The sequence below is a fragment of the Anomaloglossus baeobatrachus genome, chromosome 2, assembly GCF_048569485.1.
Source record: "Anomaloglossus baeobatrachus isolate aAnoBae1 chromosome 2, aAnoBae1.hap1, whole genome shotgun sequence".
In the NCBI taxonomy this organism is placed as follows: Eukaryota; Metazoa; Chordata; class Amphibia; order Anura; family Aromobatidae; genus Anomaloglossus; species Anomaloglossus baeobatrachus.
The window spans coordinates 734,183,741-734,209,103 of NC_134354.1; the positions used below are offsets into that span (position 1 = coordinate 734,183,741).

Here is a 25,363-nt window from a genome sequence, read left to right on the forward strand (position 1 = left end):
TCCAGAAACTGGCAGTAGGTCTGGGAGTTAAGCTTCACTCCATCCTCAACCCGAAAAGGTCCCACAAGTTCATCTTTGATGATACCAGCCCATACCAGTGCCCCACCTCTACCTTGCTGGCGTCTGAGTCGGAGTAGAGCTCTCTGCCTTTTACTGATCCAGCCTCTGGCCCATCCATCTGGCCTATCAAGAGTCACTCTCATTTCATCAGTCCATATAACCTTTGAAAAATCAGTCTTAAGCTATTTCTTAGCCCAGTCTTGATGTTTTATCTTATTTTTCTTCTTCAAAGGTGGTTGTTTTTCAGCCTTCCTTACCTTGGCCATGTCCCTGAGTATGTCACACCTTGTGCTTTTTGATACTCCAGTAACGTTGCAGCTCTGAAATATGGCCAAACTGGTGGCTAATGTCATCTTGGCAGCTTCACGCTTGATTTTCCTCATTTCATGGGCAGTTATTTTGTGCCTTTTTTGCCCAACACGCTTCTTGCGACCCTGTTGGCTATTTGCCATGAAATGCTTGATTGTTCAGTGATCACGCTTCAAAAGTTTGTCAATTTCAAGACTGCTGCATCCCTCTGCAAGACACCTCACAATTTTGAACTTTTCAGAGCCCTTCAAATCTCTCTTCTGACCCATTTTGCCAAAGGAAAGGAAGTTGCCTAATAATTAAGCACACCTTATATAGGGTGTTGATGTCATTAAACCACACCCCTCCTCATTACAGAGATGCACATCACCTGATTTACTTAATTGGTAGTTGACTCTCAAGCCTATACAGCTTGGAGTAGGACAACGTGTATAAAAAGAATCATGTGATCAAAATAGTCATTTGCCTAATAATTCTGCACACAGTGTATGTCCAATTGAATCCTTTTGGTACATTCGAAGGTTCCTTTGACAATATGTTGATAACAGGGCATCCTGCTAATTGAATCTGTAGGATCTCCTAGAATTTGTGAGGGTACATGGAAGCATGAGTTTATCTTTCCTGTAGCGCCACTTTAAATATTACACATTTCACATTGACATCTATTGGCTGTCCATGTGATGCACGTAGATAATTGTTAGATTTCAATTCTATAATAATAAATTAATTCTACAATTCTGCAATCTAGGAGCTGATCCAAAATGCAGAAGATGCTGGAGCCAGTGAAGTCAAATTCCTCTTTGATGAAACACATTATGGCACTGAATCCCTTTGGTCAAAGGAAATGGCCCAATATCAAGGTATGTCACTGATCCAAATTTAGATCGTTATCCTGAAAGGTCATCATTCTGTCTCCCCACCTTCAGACCAAGTGAGCAGTCAACAGGAAGTGAGCGCATCCAGAGCTCTCACTTCCTGTTAATTAACTTATTTGGTCCAAAGGTGGGGAGACAGAAGCCAGCACTGATTGGATGCAGGGCTCGCGTGACGTCACAACCTCACGTGGGCCCTTGCACTGCAAGCCGAGGCACCGCTGGAAGGGCGCCGGTGTAGGAGATAAGTCTAGACTTTACTAAAATTTTTACCTGGGGGAAACTTGGAATCAGAGGTGGTTGTCCTAGTAGTGGACAACCTCTTTAATATCTGAGGCAATGGCATATTCCTATACTATGGCATCACTTCTTCATTTGTGAGGACCTGAGTGCTGGAACTTCACTAATGTTTCTGGCCACCACCTGTGCAGGAAAGTGCATCACTGTCCTATTCACTAGAATGGAGTCGTGTTGCACATTGGATGGCTGGTGCAGTACGGTAGAAATGCCAGAATGTCTTGTGTTTGGAATTTGTGAAAGTCGCATAGGGCAATCTGAGTATTATTGTAAATATAACCAAAATCCTATGACATTCTTAGATGTGAATGCATCTACACTACTAATAAACCATATTAGGGCTGTAGAAGGTGGTAGCTGCCAATGGATAAGCAGACGATAGATTCGTAATATGTGTCTTAGTTATGGTGTGAGCTTATCATTCAGATTATACAATATGAGTCTCTGTAGTTAGTGCCTGTCCAAAGTGTGGCCCTTAAACGTGTGTTCTTTCATAATAGCCAAAATCGCGCTAAAAATATTTATGCTAACCCTTTATTTTTGTTAGGTCCTGCACTTTACGTACACAATAATGCAGTTTTCACTCCCGAAGACTGGCATGGAATCCAAGAAATTGCCAGAAGTAGGAAAAAAGATGACCCGCTGAAGGTCGGGAGGTTTGGAATTGGATTTAACTCCGTTTACCATATAACAGGTGATAAGCTATAGTAGATGAGGCTTTTCAGTGTTCATTATTGTAATTATTATATAAATTGTAAGATTATGAAATTAAATACCCTGTTATGGCATAGTTAGTAGTGGTGAGTGAGCACTAACATGCTCGAATGCTCAGTCCTCGTAACCAGCAGTGGGATACTTGGATTTCCGCAACTCGAGTACCCAAGTATAATGGAAGTCAATGGGGGACTCAAGCATTCTTCCACGAAATCTTCCAGATAGATACTCGAGTTCCCCATTGACCTCCATCGGGTACTCGAGTTGCCCACATCCGAGTATCCAATTGCTGATTATGAGTACTGAGCACCCCAGCATGGTAGTGCTCGCTCATCACTATTACTCAGTAATGATGTTTTCACACACATGCAGAACACTTTTTTTATTGGCAAAACACTCTTTTCTTAAAAAAAAAGTATGACTTTTTCTTCCCACTAGTGATAGCTTGGTACTTGTAACGAGCAGTTAATGCTCGGATGGGTGCAACTCAAGTACCCGAGTATAATGGAATAAGTCAATGGGGAACTCGAGCATTTTTACGGAAGATTTCCTGGAAAAATACTTGTGTTCCCCATTGACTTCCATTATACTCGAGTACTCGAGCTGCGCCCATCCGAGCTTACAACTGCTGGTTACGAGCACCCGAGCTGGTAGTTTTCGCTCATCACTAGGTACAAGTACTGAGCACCCGAGCATGGTAGTGCTCGATCATCACTAGTTATGAACATCGAGCACTCGTGAATGGTAGTGATTTTTTTTTTTAACCAAAATGTTTTTATTAAAGATTTTATACATTACATAAAACATACAATTCGGGGTCAACATAACCCCTACAGTCCCATCCCTTCCACCCCCCACTTGAGAAACCAAGAAGCAATAAACATATTTGACCATTGCCCACATGTGATATATAGATACCGCAGCTCTCCACAGAAAACCCCATGACCTATGGTATATTAAAGGATCTGGATCATCCATTTTCCCATCTCAGTAACCGGCATGCATGTCTTCCAGCCAGACACAGACAGGGAACGAGTTCATGGTAGGAGGTTACTGTTCCCACAGTCGTACTGCCTTTCATCTATTTATATCATAATTTAAAATAAGCCCAATCGGAACCTAAATAGTTCCCTAGATGCCAGACCAGAGTCGTCTATCCACGGGGCCCAATGTATGGTAGTGCTTGCTCATCACTAGTTACGACTACCGAGCACCCGAGCTTGGTATTGCCCGCTCGTCGCTAGTTATGAGTACCGACCACTTGTGCATGGTAGTGTTCACTCATCACTAGTTACAAGTACCAAGCACCGGAGCATGGTAGTGTTCGCTCATCACTAGTTATGAGTACCGAATACTCGTGCATGGTAGTGCTCGCTCATCACTAGTTACCAGTACCGAGCACCGGAGTATGGTAGTGTTCGCTCATCACTAGTTGCGAGTACTGAGCACCCGAGCATGGTAGTGCTCGCTCATCACTAGTTACGAGTACTATCACTCATTTTACATCATTTATGCACAAGATTTCCAGGGGACACAGGGCTCAGAGCAAAGTGGTTCCAATCCAAAAGATGGGTATGTATTTTTTTTCATGCAGCACCATTGGAATATTTTTACGGTGTTGTGGACACCATCTTTAATAGCAGAGGGTCAACATTCAGGACCTTTATCAATTTGCCTGATTAAATATGGCTATAAAGAGAATCTTTCAATTTTGAGGACTCGACATGTTCAGGCATTATATTGATAGCTCCAAAAATAAAATAAAAATCTGCTGTAATTCCTCAAATTTACAATTTCTAGCTGTATATTACAGTGAAATGGGCTGACCCCTTTAATAAAAAAAATATTCTATTTCTGCCCATTGATCTAATTTCGGAAGTAGAACTGGTAGCTTCCATGCTCATCAGAAATGCCAAAGGAAGGTCTGTTGTGGTTCTGAAATTTGTGGAGCTCCTTTAAGGCAGTCTGAGTATTATTGTATATCCTAGCAATAATACTCCATGACATTCTTGAGTGAGTGCTATAACAATTAGTTCTATTGCCACTACTTTTTATAATACCATGGTGTCTTATTAGTGGATTTAGAAGAAAGAATGAAAAACAAGTTCATCTCTTTAGCATAAATGATGTATATTCTCTTTATACTAGCACATAGTCCTAAGGACTTTCACTAATGTTTTGTATTTTTTCACTTTAGATGTTCCCAGTATTTTCAGTGGTGATCAGATAGGGATGCTGGATCCCCATCAAGTACTCTTTGGGCGTCACGAGTCAGGCCAGTGTTGGAATATTAAAGAAGACAGCAAAGAAATAAGTGAACTGGTGGACCAATTTGCCCCGTATATTGACATTTTTGGGAGCACAAAAGAAACCCTTGTGGAAGGTTATTACCCAGGAACCTTCTTTAGATTCCCCCTCCGTGTGCAGCCATCATTACTGAGTCACAATCTTTATAATAAAGACAAAGTTCTAGAACTATATGAATCCTTTAGAGCAGATGCAGATACCGTGCTTCTGTTTTTAAAGAATGTCCAGAAAGTGTCTCTGTACATTCGAGAGGCAGATGGATCTGAAAAGCTGGTTTTCCGTGTCACAGCAAGTGAGAACAAGCTGTTAAAACATGATAGACCCAACTCTATCAAAATCCTTGGAAGAGCCATTGATAGTTACTGTAAAGGAGTCCCAAGCAATAGTATAACATGTGTCGCCTATCATGTAAACATTGTAGCAGAGGATGAAAGCGTCAAAGAAACTCAAACCTCCTCATGGCTGGTGTGCAACAGTGTTGGAGGCCGAGGCATCTGCACTGAATTAGACTCTCTCGCTGACGATCTAAAATTTGTTCCAAGTATTGGAATTGCCATGCCATTGTGGCACAATGGAGAAGAAAAAGGAGCGGAGTCACAGTTTATTGGCAGGGCATTTTGTTTTCTTCCATTACCACCAGGAGATGAGAGCAAAACAGGTCTCCCGGTTCATATTAGTGGCTTCTTTGGCTTAACAGATAACCGGAGGAGCATCAAATGGAGAGAACTGGACCAATGGCGAGATCCAGCAGCTCTTTGGAATGAACTTCTGGTCAAAAATGTTGTCCCAAAAACGTATGCAACTCTTATTTTGGAAGGTATCAAGAGAATGGGAACAGAAGAGAATCCTGAGTTCCCTCTCTCTGCTGATAGCATTTACCGAGTTTGGCCAGCGTTGGACCAAGTAAGGACACACTGGAAACCTATCATAGAACCTCTGCTCAAGGAACTTTTTCAAAATCCCGTCATATACTCCTCCAAGAAATGCTGGTTAAAAGAATCAGATGTAAACTTCACAGAAATAGATGAACAAAAGGTGTACACAAAAACTATCCTGAACTACCTCCAGACCTCAGGGACTCAGATCGCCAAGGTACCGGCTAATGTTGCTGCTGCATTCCAAGTTCCCATAAACAATTCTAAGCCGGTAAAGAAGGTCACCCCAGCACTGGTCCGTCAGGTATTAAGGAAATGTGGACACCGAGGACCTGCTCATGAGAAGCTTCACATCCTTGAGTTCATACTTAGCGATGAAAATTACAGTGATCTTATTGGGCTTGAAATACTTCCGCTGCAAAATGGGAGCTTCATTTCTTTCTCTTCATCTGTATCAGATAAAGATATTATTTACATAACCTCAGAAGAATACCCCAGGTGCGAGGAGATAAGTATTGAATATTTATGTAATATATAGGCTAATGTTATCTTGTCTTTTAGGCCATGAGAGAGTGTTATATGAGGGGGCTGTTGGCGTGTTAGATCTATGATTTCAGGAATCGTTTTATGTGCACACTGTTACTTGTAGATCTTCATCGGGTTCCAAAAAAGTAAAAATTATGAGCAATATATACTTATACAGTGGAACCTTGTTTTACGAGTAACTTGGTGTGCGAGTAATTCGCTATATGAGCAAAGTGTGCTGTAAATTTGTAACTCAGTTTACGAGCAAGTTTTGCTGTACGAGCAAATACTCACCACACACACTTCCGGTTCCATACTTTCACCGCGCTCTGACCCACTCTTGCAGTCCACACAACCACGCACAAACACGTAAAAACACACATAAACACGCACGCACAGACACACATTATGCTCACCTTACCTTCCATTCCATCGCCGGCCTCCCAGTTCTTGTAGTTCGCTGGTACAGGATGTATATCAGGTAACCATTGCGACGATGGAGGAATGTCCGCAGTCAGCCGCTTCTCAAAGGCAGCGTCCAGACCAATCAGAGGCAAGCGGCTCCTGCCTTTGACGTCAGCGCTCTGGCAGCGGAAGCTCCGGCATCGGTCCCGATAGTTACCCAATACACATCCTGTACCGGCGAACTACAGGAACCGGGAGGCTGACGATGGAAGGGAAGGTAAGGTGAGTATAATATGTGTGTGTGTGTTTTTGTGCGTGTTTGTGTGTGTTTGTGCATGTGTGGAATGGCACAATAGGGGACCAGGATGGGACATTGAACAAGTTATGGAACGAATTGTCTGAGCTTGCATTATTTCCTATGGGAAGTTTTGCCTTGCTAGACGAGTAACTTGGCTTACAAGCACACTGTTACGGGGGCTGTCTGATTATAAAAACCAAAGAGATATCAGACAGTCAGGGTCCACCGTGCAGAGACTCTGCTGCAGACTATGGCAGAGTGCAATACCTCTGTTAACTCACAGAAGGATATAATAAGTAAGTAAAGCAATTCCTCCCTTACTTGGAGGGTGTGTGGAATGATCTCTGTTAATAATCACAGAGACAAAGGCAATGTGTGCGAAATGGCACCTACCTAGGTCCGCTCTTCTAGTGGTGCAAAAGAGACGAACAGCAGCGTAAGCCGCACAAAGCTCCTACCTGCGTTCGCTCCACTAGTGTGCGAGGAAACGAACCACTAGATATGGCACCTGCCTAGGTCCGCTCTTCTAGTGGTGCAAAAGAGACGAACAGCAGCGTAAGCCGCACAAAGCTCCTACCTCTGTTCGCTCCCCTAGTGTGCGAGGATACGAACAACTGCCAGACGCAGTATAAGGAACGTTACCCTAGCGGCAACGTCCACCTACGAGTCGAATCACAAGGCCCAGCCAGACCATGTGCCTCAGGCACCTGCCTATGTCCGCTCCCCTAAGAGGTAAGGATACGGACAGCAGCCGAAGCTGTAAGGTATAAGAACGCTACCCTGCCGGTAGCGCTCACCTAGCATAGACAGAGAGATGCCTAGAGGAACGTGCACAGAGCGTCTACTCTCATGCATGAACCAAGAGGACTGAGCACCATGCGGCGTGTGTCAGGGTCTTATATAGACTCTGTGCCTCATCCAAGATGGAGGACACCAGAGCCAATCCGCTGCCAGAACGACAGGAGTGACGTCATGCTGGCCTATCACCGAGCAAGGCGTCACAAGCACATGACCAGCGACCAATCGGCATAGAAGGTGTCAGAGACATGTGACCTCGTGTCAGCGATGATGTCACCCGCACATGTGCAATGGCAAGAAATCTGGACTTAGTCTCCAGCGCTCGCACATGTGCAGTAGCAAGAAATCTGGACATAGTCTCCAGTGCTCGCAGCAACCGTAACAGTACCTCCCCCTCAAGGGCCCCCCTCCCGGCGACGCAGGTAATCGGCAACTAAGTCGGGAGCATGGACAGCCTCCTCAGGCTCCCAAGAGCGATGTTCCGGGCCATAGCCCTCCCAATCTATCAAGAAGAACCTGCGCCCTCTAACCATCTTAGAACCAACTATGGCTCGTACCTCATAGCTAGAGCGAGAGGAATCAGAGGCAGGAGAGTGCACTTCACGAGCGTGAGGTAAAATAGCCGGCTTTAGCAGTGAGACATGGAATTTGTCATGAATCCTAAGATGGACAGGTAACTTCAATTGGTAGACTACAGGATTTACCTGTCGAAGAACCTCATAAGGACCCAGGAAGCGAGGAGCAAATTTGACAGAGCTCACTCTAAGTCTCACGTGTTTTGCAGAGAGCCACACAAAGTCCCCTGGAGAAAAGACAGGAGCCGGGTGTGAGGCAAATCCCGGGATATGAAGATGAATTATGACTCCAGTCATAATCCCTCATCACTCCCTGGCAGTGCCCCTCCCTTCTTGTTCTCAGTGTTCCACTTACACCTCCATGGCCATGTCCTGTGATATGGAAATTAGGTGGCTTAGGGACAATGGACACAGGATGACTCCCTGCCGTGACCCTGTAGTGGGGGCTGCTAGCTAGTTAGCAAGGCTATGGAAATAGCCAGACAGAACGACTCCAGTAAAAAATGGTTCATATCTCGCAAGCCATATTTCCGATAAATATGGCAACCATAAAAATGGTGTCTCCGCATGCGGACGATGCCGGCACACCCTTTTTATGGGAGCAGGACATTGGGAAATGCCCCAGGCGTGATATCAGCCAATGGGGAACTGGCAGACAGGTCATGAGTCCCCTCGTTCTGTAGCTAAATTCATAACTGTCACAATGAGAGCATTGGCGTCCGCCTACGACGCTCCCAGGCAAAGTTATGGCCCATATTCCATGTTGTGGATTGCCCATAACTCAAGCCAGGGGTGGAGCAGTGCTCCCTCTGAGGTCACTAAGGTAGGAGGGGACCTGGATTTGCCCAGGTTGATAACCCTACTTCGGCCATTTTCCAGGGTTCTTTCGCTGGGGGTCACGTGTAGGAAACATCTGTGGGAGTTCCTGGAAACCTGGTCTACAGCGCCCCCCTGTGGCCAGACGCACAAGGTAACTGATTGAATTGCATACCTGTTTGAAAACCATGCTTTATCTGTAACTGTACTCTGACATATGTATATTCTGTAGATTCCCTATTGTATATATTGTAGTTTCTAGTGTGGCTTTAGGCTGATTAAATTATATAATTAATCTTGGGCTGTTCTGTTATCTCGATCTTGAATCCCACGTCTGTGTGTTCGGCTAATAGTTACCGTGAAGCGGTTGGTGGCAGCGAGTTTGTGCCAAGGATTATTGTGGGGAGGCCAGTGAGATTCGGGGAGATTTTATATATTCCGCCCGCGGAGGTCGGGGGAATATATACCCTACTCTCACCGGGGACCCTTCAATAATCGGCATAAGTAGTATAGCGGCCTCCTTGCTTATTGTCGGGCAATTCCATAATTGGCCTGACTATAAGAGGGGCGCTAGAGAGCGCATCACGTGCTCTGTCTGTCGGTCGGGAGGTATAAAGGAGGGGTGACCCCCACTTGTTACCCCCCGATTGTGACGTACTGGTAGCCAGCGCGGGGAATTTCTGAGTGACCCCCCCGGTGGTTTGTGACATATTGGTGGCATAGCGGTGGGATCGAGATAATAGTGTGTGTGAGTGTGAGACCCATACTCCCAGACACTAAAGACTGCCTGCAGCAGCTGTGGCTGCTGGGGTCTTCAGACTAGCTCAACACTAGAGTGTCAGAGTGCAGATACTGTAAGGTGTGTGGAGGCATCAGGTGTCAGTTCTGTGTCAGTGACCAAAAGTCTGCAAGAATGGCTGATGGCACCAGGAGCAGAGCTATGCAACTGGCCAATGCTAAGGCAGGAGCCGAAGAGAGGGAGGACGGTGCTGTGGACAGCAATGAGGAGGTTGCCCACGAGTCCTCCAGGAGCTCGACGCCAGAAAACCGTTCTGCCGAGGACATTGCGCAACCTGGCACTGCTGGACAAGATGAGGAGGAGCTCACCCAAGGTTCCTCAACGAGCCAGATGCCAGCCCTCCGCTCTGAAAGGGACAGTGAATCGCCTAGCTCTGCAGCGTGCCGCAGATCACCACGTGCCATTCCACCGAGCCTGGGAGGCTCGGATAGCCTTCTTCAAATGGCTATGGCCCTTCTCCAGGCTGGAGACCAGAAGGGCTACAAGGAACTCCTGGCAGAGCGCAGGGCAGAGCGGCAGGCAGCGCGTGACGCTGAGGCTGCGGAGCGGCACGCAGAGCGTGAGGCTGCGGAGCGAGAGCGGCAGGCAGCGCGTGAAGAGCGAGAGCGACAGGCAGACCGTGACTACCAGCTGCAGCTAGCTCAGCTCCGGCCCTCATCAGCCACATGTGACCTTCGAGACACCAAACTTCCAAAGGTCCGTGTTGAGGACTTCCCAGTGCTGGAGAAGGATGGAGACTTGGACTCTTTCTTGACTGCTTTTGAACGGACTTGCTTGCAGCACCATCTGGACAAGGACCAGTGGGCCAAATACCTGACCCCCCGTTTAAGGGGTAAGGCCCTGGATATCCTTGGGGACTTGCCTGCTGAGGCAGATCAGGGCTACGACACCATCAAGCGGGCCCTGATCCAACAGTACAACCTCACTCCAGAGTCCTACCGCAAGAAGTTCCGGAGCCTACAGAAGGGACCAAAGGACTCCTGGGCTGACCACCGGCGGGCACTTGCCCGAGCTGCCGACCACTGGACCCAAGGCCTGCAGCTTTCCACCGGACCGGAGATCCTGGACTTGTTCATCACGGAGCAACTCTTGTGGAACTGCCCTGAGGATCTCCGCCAGTTCATCCGAGACCAGAAGCCAAAGGGGTCCACGGCTACAGCTGCCCTTGCCGATGACTACACCAACAACCGGGCCCCTGAGGCCAGGAGAGCGGCCACCAGCAGCACCTGGAGAGGGGGTAAGATGAATTCTGCGACTGCCCCACCTGCCCCTAGACTGCAGGGGGTGTCCCCCTCAACTCCCCTCTCCAGGCCCGTGGCGGAACCAAGACGGTGCCACCAGTGCAACCTACCTGGACACTTCAAGGCCATGTGCCCTCAGCGTCCCAAGGCCCCGGCTCCGTCCCCGTCCCAAGGGCCGCCCAAGGTGTATTGTGTGGGTGGGGATGGTGGTAGGTCCCTGGACAGCTTCCAACCTGTCACCGTCGGCCGGTCTGTGACCATAGGACTGCGAGACAGCGCCTCGGAGGTGACTCTGGTGCGGCCTGAGATGGTGTCCCCCCAAGACTTGATCCCTGGAAAAACCCTCGCTGTCTCCGGGATTGGAGGCATTGACCCGGCGCTGCCTGTTGCTGACATTTATGTGGACTGGGGCGCAGGGCGAGGGGTGAGGGAGGTGGGGGTAACTGATCGGATCCCTGCAAACGTGCTACTTGGGACAGATTTGGGGCAGATAACCTCCCAGTTTGGGCCCCAACCCAGGGCTGAACCTTCAGCCAGTACTGACATGCCTCCGGACAATGTTAATGTGTTATCTATGAATGATGTAAGGGAGGAGGGAGTGAACTCTGATATTTCTGCTTGCATAGACACCATAGACACACACACAGCTGCAGCTGTGACAGGGGAGGGGGTCAGAGAAAGGTGTGACAATGCCTCTACAAGTAATCAGCCTGTGAGCTGGGATCTGCTGCCCTCTGCAGGGATAAGCAGAGAGCAGGGTGCTGCAGGGGGAGGACCAGTGTGTGGGGTGGGGGCTACCACAGCAAATGTGGGGTCCCCAGAGATTTCACAGCGGGGTTCTGTTGCTGCAGGAGGGGAACAGGCAGGTGAGATTGGGGCCGGTCCAGGAGCGGAAGTGCTCCCAGGTAAGATCTCGGTGCATGGTTCCCCCACAACCGGGGTGTCAGGAAGCCAGGTAGGTCTGCCTGAACCGGCGACTTGGTCAGGAACGGAGGAGGAGCAGGCACGACCCACGGTCGCAGCGGCTGTGGCCGCTGTCACCCGCAGTGGGAGTGCTGGAAGCCAAGGGGCCTCCCGGAGGTCCGATAGCTCTTCCCCTTCTGACCAAGTGGCAGCCGAGTCAGGTGGAGGCCAGGACACAGGTCCCGGGGTACTGACCGAAGATGTGACAGTCTCGTCGATTCTGGCCACATCTAGTCAGGGGTTTCAGGCAGCGTTAGAAGCTGACGACAGCCTGAAAGCTCTTAAGGAGCAGGCGGCCCAGCCTCCCTCGGACTCGGACCCGGAGCGAGTGGTCTGGGACCAAGGACGGCTGTACCGGGCCACGGTCCAGCAGGGTTCACCGGAGGCGTGGCCCAGGGACCGACAGTTAGTGGTACCCTATCCGTTCCGGACGGAGTTGTTGCGGATCGCACATGAGATTCCGATGGCCGGACACCTAGGGATCGCTAAGACCAAGGCCAGGTTAAACCAGCATTTCTACTGGCCAAAAATGGGGGCCGATGTGGCTGCCTACTGCCGTTCGTGTGAAACCTGTCAGAGAGTGGGGAAGGCGGGGCCACACCCCAAAGCCCCACTGGTATCTCTGCCAATCATCGATGAGCCTTTCAGGAGGGTGGCTGTGGATCTGGTCGGCCCGCTGGCCATCCCCAGCAGCTCCGGGAAACGCTTCATACTGACGGTAGTGGACTATGCCACCCGGTACCCAGAAGCAGTGGCCTTGTCGTCCATTCGGGCTGACAAGGTGGCCACCGCATTGCTGGAGATTTTCTCCCGAGTGGGTTTTCCCCAGGAAATGCTCACTGACCGGGGGACCCAATTCATGTCCCAGCTGATGGAGGCCCTCTGTAAGCAAGTCCAGGTGCGACATCTGGTGGCCAGCCCGTACCATCCACAGACTAATGGCCTGTGCGAGCGGTTCAATGGCACCTTAAAGCAGATGCTTAAGATGTTGGTCGACTCCCATGGGCGTGACTGGGAGCGGTATCTCCCACACCTGTTATTTGCTTACCGGGAGGTTCCACAGGCCTCAACAGGATTCTCACCGTTTGAGCTCCTGTACGGGCGACGTGTGCGGGGCCCCCTGGCTCTGGTGAAAGAGGCTTGGGAAGGGGATTTGGCCACCCCTGGAGTGTCGGTTATCGAGTATGTCATGCGCTTCCGGGACAAAATGCAGGCCTTGACGCAACTGGTACACGACAATATGGCTCAAGCCCAGGCCGATCAGAAGCGTTGGTACGACCAGAACGCTTGTGAGAGGACCTACCAAGTGGGTCAAGAGGTGTGGGTACTGGTCCCCGTACCACAGGACAAGCTTCAGGCAGCCTGGGAAGGCCCATACCTCGTGTACCAGCAGCTCAACCCTGTGACGTACCTGGTCACCCTGGACCCTGCCCGTGGAAGGCGGAAGCCCTTCCATGTGAACATGATGAAGGCACATCATGAGCGGGAGGCATGTGCGCTCCCCGTGTGCAACCTGCCCGAGGAGGGAGAAGCGGAAACCCTCTTGGATATGCTAGCCCAGGTTAGGGCAGGCGGATCCATTGAGGATGTGGAGGTTGGCCACCAGCTCTTGGAAGACCAACGGTCCCAGCTGTGGGCCACCCTCCTCCCCTTCCGGGGGTTGTTTACCAACCAGCCCGGAAGGACTGACTTGGCTGTCCATCACGTGGACACTGGGGATCATCCCCCGATCCGGCGTTCAGCATATCGGGTCTCCCTGGAGGTGCAGCAACACATGCGCCAGGAGATTGACGAGATGCTGAAGCTGGGGGTGATCCAGGCATCCAAAAGCGCTTGGGCCTCGCCTGTAGTCCTCGTCCCTAAGAAGGACCGAACCACTCGGTTCTGCGTGGACTACAGGGGGCTCAATGCGGTCACGGTCGCCGATGCGTACCCAATGCCACGCATCGATGACCTGCTCGATCAGTTGGCCGGGGCTCAGTACCTGACCATCATGGATCTGAGCCGGGGATATTGGCAGATCCCCCTGACTCGCAAGGCCAGGGAACGCTCTGCCTTTATTACCCCATTTGGACTGTACGAGTCCACGGTGATGCCATTCGGGATGAGGAATGCCCCTGCCACTTTCCAGCGGATGGTCAACACCCTGCTCAAGGGACTTGAAGGGTACGCGGCCGCGTACCTAGATGACATTGCCGTCTTCAGTCCCACCTGGGAGGACCACCTAGAGCATCTAGCACAGGTGCTCAGGCGGATCCACCGGGCAGGTTTGACCATCAAGCCGGGAAAGTGTCAGCTGGCCATGAGCGAGGTCCAGTACCTCGGTCACCGGGTAGGCGGGAGAACACTGAAGCCCGAGCCTGAGAAAGTGGAAGCCATCGCATCCTGGCCCACCCCCAGGACCAAGAAGCAGGTGATGTCCTTCTTGGGGACCGCTGGGTACTATAGGAGGTTTGTTCCATGCTATAGTAGCCTGGCAAAGCCCTTGACGGACCTCACCAAGAAGAAGCTGCCCTCTGCAGTCGATTGGACAATGGACTGCGAGACAGCCTTCCGGGCCCTAAAGGACGCCCTATCCAGCCCGCCCGTGCTACAGGCAGCCGACTTCACGCGGCCGTTTGTAGTACAGACCGACGCCAGTGACTTCGGCCTCGGTGCGGTGCTCAGCCAGGTGGACTCTGCGAGCCAAGAGCACCCAGTCTTGTACCTGAGCAGGAAGCTGTTACCAAGGGAAGTTGCCTATTCCACGATGGAGAAGGAGTGCCTGGCCATAGTGTGGGCCCTGCAGCGTCTGCAACCCTATCTATACGGGCGCCACTTCATCGTGGAGACGGACCACAATCCCCTCAGCTGGTTGCACACCGTCTCTGGGACGAATGGGCGATTGTTGCGATGGAGCCTTGCGCTCCAGCAATACAACTTCACCATTCGCCACAAAAGGGGCCGTGACCACGGTAACGCAGACGGGCTGTCCCGACAAGGAGAGGTCGCGGACGGGCGCACGGGGGAACACCGGAGTGTGCTGCCCCCTAGCGCCCTCAAAAGGGGGGAGGTGTGAGGCAAATCCCGGGATATGAAGATGAATTATGACTCCAGTCATAATCCCTTATCACTCCCTGGCAGTGCCCCTCCCTTCTTGTTCTCAGTGTTCCACTTACACCTCCATGGCCATGTCCTGTGATATGGAAATTAGGTGGCTTAGGGACAATGGACACAGGATGACTCCCTGCCGTGACCCTGTAGTGGGGGCTGCTAGCTAGTTAGCAAGGCTATGGAAATAGCCAGACAGAACGACTCCAGTAAAAAATGGTTCATATCTCGCAAGCCATATTTCCGATAAATATGGCAACCATAAAAATGGTGTCTCCGCATGCGGACGATGCCGGCACACCCTTTTTATGGGAGCAGGACATTGGGAAATGCCCCAGGCGTGATATCAGCCAATGGGGAACTGGCAGACAGGTCATGAGTCCCCTCGTTCTGTAGCTAAATTCATAACTGTCACAATGAGAGCATTGGCGTCCGCCTACGACGCTCCCAGGCAAAGTTATGGCCCATATTCCATGTTGTGGATTGCCCATAACTCAAGCCAGGGGTGGAGCAGTGCTCCCTCTGAGGTCACTAAGGTAGGAGGGGACCTGGATTTGCCCAGGTTGATAACCCTACTTCGGCCATTTTCCAGGGTTCTTTCGCTGGGGGTCACGTGTAGGAAACATCTGTGGGAGTTCCTGGAAACCTGGTCTACAGCGCCCCCCTGTGGCCAGACGCACAAGGTAACTGATTGAATTGCATACCTGTTTGAAAACCATGCTTTATCTGTAACTGTACTCTGACATATGTATATTCTGTAGATTCCCTATTGTATATATTGTAGTTTCTAGTGTGGCTTTAGGCTGATTAAATTATATAATTAATCTTGGGCTGTTCTGTTATCTCGATCTTGAATCCCACGTCTGTGTGTTCGGCTAATAGTTACCGTGAAGCGGTTGGTGGCAGCGAGTTTGTGCCAAGGATTATTGTGGGGAGGCCAGTGAGATTCGGGGAGATTTTATATATTCCGCCCGCGGAGGTCGGGGGAATATATACCCTACTCTCACCGGGGACCCTTCAATAATCGGCATAAGTAGTATAGCGGCCTCCTTGCTTATTGTCGGGCAATTCCATAATTGGCCTGACTATAAGAGGGGCGCTAGAGAGCGCATCACGTGCTCTGTCTGTCGGTCGGGAGGTATAAAGGAGGGGTGACCCCCACTTGTTACCCCCCGATTGTGACGTACTGGTAGCCAGCGCGGGGAATTTCTGAGTGACCCCCAGCGAAAGAACCCTGGAAAATGGCCGAAGTAGGGTTATCAACCTGGGCAAATCCAGGTCCCCTCCTACCTTAGTGACCTCAGAGGGAGCACTGCTCCACCCCTGGCTTGAGTTATGGGCAATCCACAACATGGAATATGGGCCATAACTTTGCCTGGGAGCGTCGTAGGCGGACGCCAATGCTCTCATTGTGACAGTTATGAATTTAGCTACAGAACGAGGGGACTCATGACCTGTCTGCCAGTTCCCCATTGGCTGATATCACGCCTGGGGCATTTCCCAATGTCCTGCTCCCATAAAAAGGGTGTGCCGGCATCGTCCGCATGCGGAGACACCATTTTTATGGTTGCCATATTTATCGGAAATATGGCTTGCGAGATATGAACCATTTTTTACTGGAGTCGTTCTGTCTGGCTATTTCCATAGCCTTGCTAACTAGCTAGCAGCCCCCACTACAGGGTCACGGCAGGGAGTCATCCTGTGTCCATTGTCCCTAAGCCACCTAATTTCCATATCACAGGACATGGCCATGGAGGTGTAAGTGGAACACTGAGAACAAGAAGGGAGGGGCACTGCCAGGGAGTGATGAGGGATTATGACTGGAGTCATAATTCATCTTCATATCCCGGGATTTGCCTCACACCGGGCGACGAAACCGATCGGACACCGTCTTCATACGGTCCTTAGCTGCTTGGATCGACTCTTGAGTCCGATCCCAAACCTCTCTGGCATTAGTTGCCCAGTCGGCCACAAGAGGAGGAGGTGCAGCAGCGGGAAACGGTACCGGTACCCTAGGGTGTTGCCCATTATTGAGTACGAACGGTGTCTGCCCAGTGGCCTCAGCCAGCGAATTGTTAAGGGCAAATTCTGCCCAGGGTAGGAGGGAGGACCAGTTATCGTGGTTCTCAGCAACAAAGTGTCGAAGGTATATAATCATAGATTGATTGGTACGTTCAACCAAACCATTAGTCTCCGGATGGTATGCCGAAGAGAGATTCAACTCAATTTGCAGAAGGCTACAAAGATCTCGCCAGAAACGGGAAGTAAATTGCGGGCCTCTATCACAAATGATACGATCTGGCATCCCGTGAAGCCTAAAGACATGCTTGAGGAATAGTTTGGCTAGTACCCTGGAAGATGGGATTCTCGATAACGGTACGAGATGAACCATCCGGGAGAAATGGTCCGTAATGACCCACACAAATCTATGTCCCTGTGAACATGGAAGATCACCCACAAAGTCCATGCCTACCACCTCCCATGGTCTATCTGGCACTGGTAAAGGATGCAAGAGCCCAGCCGGTCTCTGCCGTAATGGACGGTTGCGAGCACACGAGTAGCAGGAACCGACATATCTCTTGACGTGGCTGGCTAAGTGTGGCCACCAATACCACCTCTCCAGTAACTCTCGTGTCCGCCTAATACCAAAATGCCCACCCACCTTTGAGGTGTGGGCCCATGACAGTATATCATTCTGTCGATCAGGCGGAACAAAGGTCTTGCCCGGTGGGATTTGGTCTAACGTCACAGGAGAGAGCGTATGAAAAACCCTGGAGGGAAGGATAAGACGAGGTTCGTCAATCTCTTCCTGGGTAGAAAGCATAGAGCGAGACAGGGCGTCTGCCTTGTTATTCTTACTCCCAGACAGATAGTTGATGGAGAAGTGAAAGCGGGAGAAAAACAAGGACCAGCGGGCTTGGCGAGGATTCAGACGCTGAGCGGTTTGTAAGTACGTCAGATTCTTATGGTCTGTATAGACCTGGAAAGGATGTTTCGCTCCTTCCAGCAAGTGACGCCACTCCTCCAAGGCTAATCTCAAGGCGAGCAGTTCCCTATCCCCAATGGTATAGTTTCTCTCTGCCGGTGAAAAGGTTTTAGCAAAGAAGAAACACGGCCTTTTTCTACCTGCACCGTTCTTTTGATACAAGACCGCACCAGCACCCACTGAAGAGGCATCAACCTCTAAGAGGAAGGGCTTACTCTGATCGGGTCTTTGAAGAACGGGAGCAGTTGAAAAGTGTCTTTTTACTGCCTCAAAAGCCTGAGATGTCTCAGTAGACCAGGCTTTGGGATTAGCACCTTTCTTAGTCAAGGCCACCAAAGGGGCCACCAAAGTAGAAAAATGGGGTATGAACTGCCTGTAATAATTTATGAATCCTAAGAAGCGTTGCACCGCCTTCAAGGAATGAGGTTCGGACCATTGCAGGACAGCAGAGAGCTTCGCAGGATCCATGGCCAGGCCCTCTTGTGAGATAATGTAACCCAAAAAAGGCAATGAGGACTGCTCGAATACACATTTCTCGAGTTTAGCAAACAATGAGTGCTCCCTTAAACGGGAAAGGACACGAACGACATCCTGACGATGAGTCTCCAGATCAGGAGAAAAAATCAGGATGTCGTCCAGATACACCACTACTGAGGATAACAGTAAATCCCTGAACACATCATTTACGAAGTCCTGAAATACTGCGGGTGCATTACATAACCCAAAAGGCATGACGAGGTATTCATAGTGACCGTCTCGGGTGTTAAAAGCGGTCTTCCATTCGTCACCCTTTCGAATTCGTACCAAGTTATACGCACCCCGCAGATCCAACTTCGTAAAAACTTGAGCTCCTCTCAGTCTGTCAAAGAGCTCCGAAATTAAAGGTAATGGGTATTTGTTCTTTATTGTGATTGCGTTGAGACCCCTGTAATCTATGCAGGGACGCAAATCACCCTCTTTCTTCCGAACAAAGAAAAACCCAGCTCCCGCGGGAGAGACAGACTTACGAATGAACCCCTTCTCTAAACTCTCTCTTATATAGGTCGACATGGCCTCCGACTCAGGTATCGACAGGGGGTAAACCCTGCCTTTAGGTGGAACCGAACCTGGGATAAGGTCTATGGCACAGTCATACGGCCTATGGGGTGGAAGAACCTCAGCACCCTGTTTGGAGAACACGTCAGCGAAATCCAAATAGGGTGTAGGTATGGGAGAGAGATCAGTTGATGCAACCGCAACGACCTTAGGTGGTAAGGGAAGACATCGGGACTGACATTTCGAACCCCAACTAATAATGCTGTCAGACTCCCAGTCAATGTGAGGAGCATGAGTCCGAAGCCATGGAAGACCCAGAAGGATGTCGTCTATACCCTCAGGCAAAACAAGAAAAGAAATCTCCTCTATGTGACCCTGAGACAGGGAAAGGCGCAAGGGAACTGTCCTCAATGTAATGGAGTCAGACAACATAGTTCCATTAACAACACGGACAGGAATAGGCGCCTCTAACATGATAGAGGGAATATTGTGTCCCTTTACAAATCCTGAGGACACAAAAGTCCCGTCAGCTCCGGAATCCACAAAAGCCATAATAGGCCATGTATTCTCAGATAACGAGAGCTGACCTGGGATACAACACTTAGAGGGTGCAGAAGACATCTCTAGTAACCCCCCTCTAATGGTTACTAGGCCAGGGAGTTTCCCTGACGACTAGGACACTTGTTGGCATAGTGCCCAGCCTGACGACATACGTAACATATAGGAGGACCAGACTTGCGTAGTCTGGAGAACGTATGACCTAACTCCATAGGAGTGGGAGATGTTTCAGATGCTGAGGAAGATGGTAGTGGACCCTCAACAACTGGAATAGCCCGATGCTTAGGGCGTGAGGAAGAGACCTCGAGTCTACGTTCCTTATGGCGTACATCGATCCTCGTTGCTACTGTGATCAAGTCCTCCAGAGAAGCAGGGACCTCACGAGTAGCAAGAGCATCCTTGACATAGCCTGCCAACCCTCTCCAGAAGATAGGAATCAACACCTTCTCTGGCCAATCTAGTTCTGCCACCAGAGTTCTAAAAGCAATGGCATAAGAACTAGTGGATAACGAACCCTGAGATAGATCTAACAGTCTCAGGGCCGCATCATGGGTAACCTGCGGACCCATGAATACCGCCTTAAGAGCATCAAGAAAGTCTTGATGTCTCAGAGTAACCACATCAGAGCGCTCCCATAAGGGAGTCGCCCATTCTAAGGCTTTGTCCTGAAGTAAGGAGATGATAAAGCCTACTCTGGACCTCTCCGTAGAGAAGCGAGAAGAGTTGACCTCTAGGTGTATCTGACACTGACTAATGAAACCACGACATGATCTGGCACCGCCAGAATATCTGTTTGGCAGAGCAAGTCGAGGATCATGTGCAGATGTCACCATGGTCTGAGGTTTATCCTCTATACTCTTGAGCCGTGACTCAAGTACTTGTATGTAACGATGTAACTGCTGATATTCTGCCATAACTGCCAGACCCTTGGCTCAGTCCTAATGTTACGGGGGCTGTCTGATTATAAAAACCAAAGAGATATCAGACAGTCAGGGTCCACCGTGCAGAGACTCTGCTGCAGACTATGGCAGAGTGCAATACCTCTGTTAACTCACAGAAGGATATAATAAGTAAGTAAAGCAATTCCTCCCTTACTTGGAGGGTGTGTGGAATGATCTCTGTTAATAATCACAGAGACAAAGGCAATGTGTGCGAAATGGCACCTACCTAGGTCCGCTCTTCTAGTGGTGCAAAAGAGACGAACAGCAGCGTAAGCCGCACAAAGCTCCTACCTGCGTTCGCTCCACTAGTGTGCGAGGAAACGAACCACTAGATATGGCACCTGCCTAGGTCCGCTCTTCTAGTGGTGCAAAAGAGACGAACAGCAGCGTAAGCCGCACAAAGCTCCTACCTCTGTTCGCTCCCCTAGTGTGCGAGGATACGAACAACTGCCAGACGCAGTATAAGGAACGTTACCCTAGCGGCAACGTCCACCTACGAGTCGAATCACAAGGCCCAGCCAGACCATGTGCCTCAGGCACCTGCCTATGTCCGCTCCCCTAAGAGGTAAGGATACGGACAGCAGCCGAAGCTGTAAGGTATAAGAACGCTACCCTGCCGGTAGCGCTCACCTAGCATAGACAGAGAGATGCCTAGAGGAACGTGCACAGAGCGTCTACTCTCATGCATGAACCAAGAGGACTGAGCACCATGCGGCGTGTGTCAGGGTCTTATATAGACTCTGTGCCTCATCCAAGATGGAGGACACCAGAGCCAATCCGCTGCCAGAACGACAGGAGTGACGTCATGCTGGCCTATCACCGAGCAAGGCGTCACAAGCACATGACCAGCGACCAATCGGCATAGAAGGTGTCAGAGACATGTGACCTCGTGTCAGCGATGATGTCACCCGCACATGTGCAATGGCAAGAAATCTGGACTTAGTCTCCAGCGCTCGCACATGTGCAGTAGCAAGAAATCTGGACTTAGTCTCCAGCGCTCACACATGTGCAGTAGCAAGAAATCTGGACTTAGTCTCCAGCGCTCGCACATGTGCAGTAGCAAGAAATCTGGACATAGTCTCCAGTGCTCGCAGCAACCGTAACACACAATCCCAGAATGTATTGTTCTCGTAAACCAAGGTTCCACTCTAATCTCAATTCCTTGTCACAAAGCAAAGTCTTGTTTACAAATATATGGTTCCCAACATTGGTAGAGCTTTAAAAAAATTAGGGAGATATTCATGTTATATACAGTGAAGGAAATAATTATTTAATCCCTTGCTGATTTTGTAATTTTACAGTCTATAATTTTAGGGGTTAATTTTAACAGTGAGAAATTGAATATCAAAAATAAAATCCAGAAAATCATATTATATCAATTTTATAAATTTATTTGCATTTTGCAGAGAGAAAAAAGTATGTGATCCCTCTGGCAAACAAGACTTAATACTTGGTGGTCAAACCCTTGTTTGCAAGCACAGCAGTCAGACTTTTTTGTAGTTGATGATGAGGATTGCGCACATGTCAGGAGGAATTTTGCTCCACTTGTCTTTGCAGATCATCTCTAAATCATTCTGATTTTGAGGCTGTCGCTTTGGCAACTCAGAACTTCAGCTCCTCCATAAGTTTTTTATGGGATTAAGGTCTGGAGACTGGCTAGGCCACTCCATAACCTTAATGGGCTTCTTTTTGAGCCACTCCTTTGTTGCCTTGGTTTTATGTTTTGGGTCATTGTCATGCAGGAAGACCCAGCCACAACCCATTTTTAATGTCCTGGCGGAGAGAAGGAAGTTGTCACTCAGGATTTTACGGTTCATGGCTCCATCCATTTTCCCATTGATTCGGTGAAGTAGTCCTATTCCCTTAGCCGAAAAACACCCCCAAAACATAATGTTTCCACCTCCATGCTTGACAGTGGGGATGGTGTTCTTTGGGTCATAGGCAGCATTTCTCTTCCTCCAAACATGGCGAGTTGAGTTAAGGCCAAAGAGCTCAATTTTTGTCTCCTCTACCCAAAGCACCTTCTCCCAATAACTCTCAGAATCATCCAGGTGTTCATTGGCAAACTTCATATGGGCTGATCTCTCACCTTCCTCATGATCCTGGATACCCCATGAGGTGAGATTTTGCATGGTGCCGCAGATCAATGTCGATTGATGCTCATTTTGTATTTCTCCCATTTTCTTACTATTGCACCAACAGTTGTCTCCTTCTCACCTAGCGTCTTACTTATGGTTTTGTAGCCCATACCAGCCTTGTGCAGGCCTATGGTCTTGTCCCTGACATCCTTAGAAAGCTCTTCGGTCTTGCCCATGTTGCAGAGGTTAGAGTCTGACTGATTAATTGAGTCTGTGGACAGGAGTCTGTTATCCAGGTGACAATTTAAGACAGCTGTCTTTAATGCAGGTAACGAGTTGATTACGAGCGTCTAAGTGATTTGTAGGAGCCAGAACTTTTAATGGTTGGTAGGGGATCAAATACTTATTTCTCTCTGCAAAATGCAAATAAATTTATATAATTTATACAACGTGATTTTCTGAATTTTATTTTGGATATTCAATCTCTCACTGTTAAAATTAATCTACCTTTAAAATTATAGACTGTTCATGTCTTTGTCAGTGGGCAAACTTACAAAATCAGCAAGGGATCAAATAATGAGTAGTTTTGGTGAATAGCAGCCTGCATGTCTTGATATTGTATTGAACGTTTATTGTAAAATAATAGAGTTCTCTAATAAATTTGTGGAAAGGTAAGGGTAGACACATCTATATATTCTCACCTTAATGATGCATTGGCACTGAAATCTCCGCTCCTAGAGATGCCAGCAATGGCCTTGTGTTTTGTACGATGAATTTTCCTTTAATTTAAGGCCATCATACACATTAGACTAAAGTCAGTTGAATCCGACGATATTGATGGGTTCAGCCGATGGTCTAATTTGGGGGAGCCGGCCGACTGATGGTATGGAGGGATATAAATCGTGCATGTCCGACTTCAAACTGCCAGCCTCGTACTCCCTGAAATAAGCCACTGGCTGATGTGTAGATCGAAGCTCCTGTGTATGGGAGAGTTGGCCGAGAGGGCTGTTGGCTGACCGATCAGACAAAGCATCATTCAGCCGATAGCTATCTAATGCGATTGGCCGGCTTAAGGTTGCAAGGAAGAAGAGGGTTTTGCAAAACCCAAAGCTTTTTTTGCACTTTTTAGAAAAAGTAAAGCGAAGGATCCATTTTGTAGGATTCTTGTTTTCCCAAGACAGACACTATAAGGCCATGTGCCCACGGGCGCTCGTACCTGCGGATATATTCGCAGGTACGGCCGCATGTTTCCCGCAGCTGCCCGCCGGCATCCACAGCTATTTTTAGCTGCGAGATTACAGCGGAATAGCTGCGGGAAACATGCGGACTTTCACGCAATTTACCTGCGGACGTCCCGGCCTCTATCTCCATAGCGGAGGGCTGGGATCTCCGCAAGTAAATCCGCATGAATAATTGACATGCAGTTAGGTGCGGCTGAGGGATCTCCGCAGCCGCACTTTCCGCAGCGTGGACACAGACACTCCCCATGTCCCATAGGGTAACATGGGGAGTGCCTGTACATGCTAGAACCTGCGGATTTATCTGGAAAATCCAGAAAAATCCGAAGGTTTTCCGCGGCAAACTCCGCAGCAAAAAGCTCCCGTGGGCACATAACCTAAATGTTTGATCGTGGAATCCATTCTTCAGTTGTCTATTACAGAAAAGCGTTATTTGCTTTTGCTCAATATTGTACAAGAAAAAGTGGTTTAAAATTTATGAAAACGTGGCACATTCTGTACAAATTATGACATTGTCCATTTAGGGTAAAAAAAGATGTGATTGAAACAAAACTGTCATGTCTTCCAGAGCACTGTTTCCAGGTTTGGAAGGAAGACTTCTTTCTCAAGATTTAAAGCCTAAAATTCTAACAGCGTTGAAGGAAGCTGCGACAAGTAGAGGTGAGGGTGTAGGACTGTCTACTTTTAATTTTTTTGTTCGTTTTCATTTTGTACATTGATGTATGTTCAGTTTTTATACAAGACCCAATGCATGTTTTAATCACAAATGAAGAAATTGCTACAACCACACATTAATCTATGAAAAAGGCAATTTGCTGAATTTTGGGGAAATTTTAGTACCATCAAAATATACTGCTCAAAAAAATAAAGGGAACACTTAAACAAGGATTTTGTATTTTGGTGCCCCCCTTATTTTTTGAGCAGTATATATATATATATATATATATATATATATATATATATATATATATTTGAGCCTAGTCTCTTAGGCCTTTTAAATTTAGGCCATTCCTTGTTGCCTTGGATGTTACTGTGTGTTGTCACAGTCATGTCATTGTAGAGGGGAGCAAACGTCGGACCGACAGGGCTCTGCTCTACGACACTAGACTAAACTTATGCTTGTGATCCGCCCCGATAGGGGCTGTGACACTTACTTTGGTCTTTAGGGGAGCATCCATCACCCCACAGCCAGTCACCGTTGTAGACATGGCAGGGCAACACATTACACAGAGAGTCTCTTTACAAAACTACATGGAACGGTTTATTTATTTTTTAGCCTTTTCGACAGACATGACCATTCCTATCCCGTTCTGCTGCCGCTGTTCTCTGGGGTACTTCTTCTGCCTAGCCCTCACACTGGGTATTAGCCTTCCAGCTGCCAAGCCTAAGCCACTACTTGAACCCATTCCTGTCTCCACAGCTATGCGTGCCCAAATGCTGCCTTGGACAGCTACACTAAGACTGTCATGAGGTGAGCCATAGGCTCCAGACAAACAGAGGATACCTCTGGGTTCTGCACACCTGGAACCACACTGCAAAACTAACTTTTCTCAGGTCTGTCTCACCAGTCAACCATCTGACTC

The 25,363-nt window shown here is 48.8% G+C and overlaps 1 protein-coding gene across 1 annotated transcript in view; it reads left to right on the plus strand.

Moving 5' to 3' along the window:
- The window catches only part of SACS (sacsin molecular chaperone), a 97,280-nt gene that overhangs the window by 45,969 nt on the left and 25,948 nt on the right, over positions 1-25,363 (plus strand). Inside the window, exons 5-8 of the mRNA XM_075337387.1 lie at positions 1,118-1,229; positions 2,086-2,232; positions 4,450-5,932; positions 24,349-24,440. Coding sequence (XP_075193502.1) covers positions 1,118-1,229; positions 2,086-2,232; positions 4,450-5,932; positions 24,349-24,440 — 1,834 coding nt within the window. The remainder of the gene's footprint in view (positions 1-1,117; positions 1,230-2,085; positions 2,233-4,449; positions 5,933-24,348; positions 24,441-25,363) is intronic.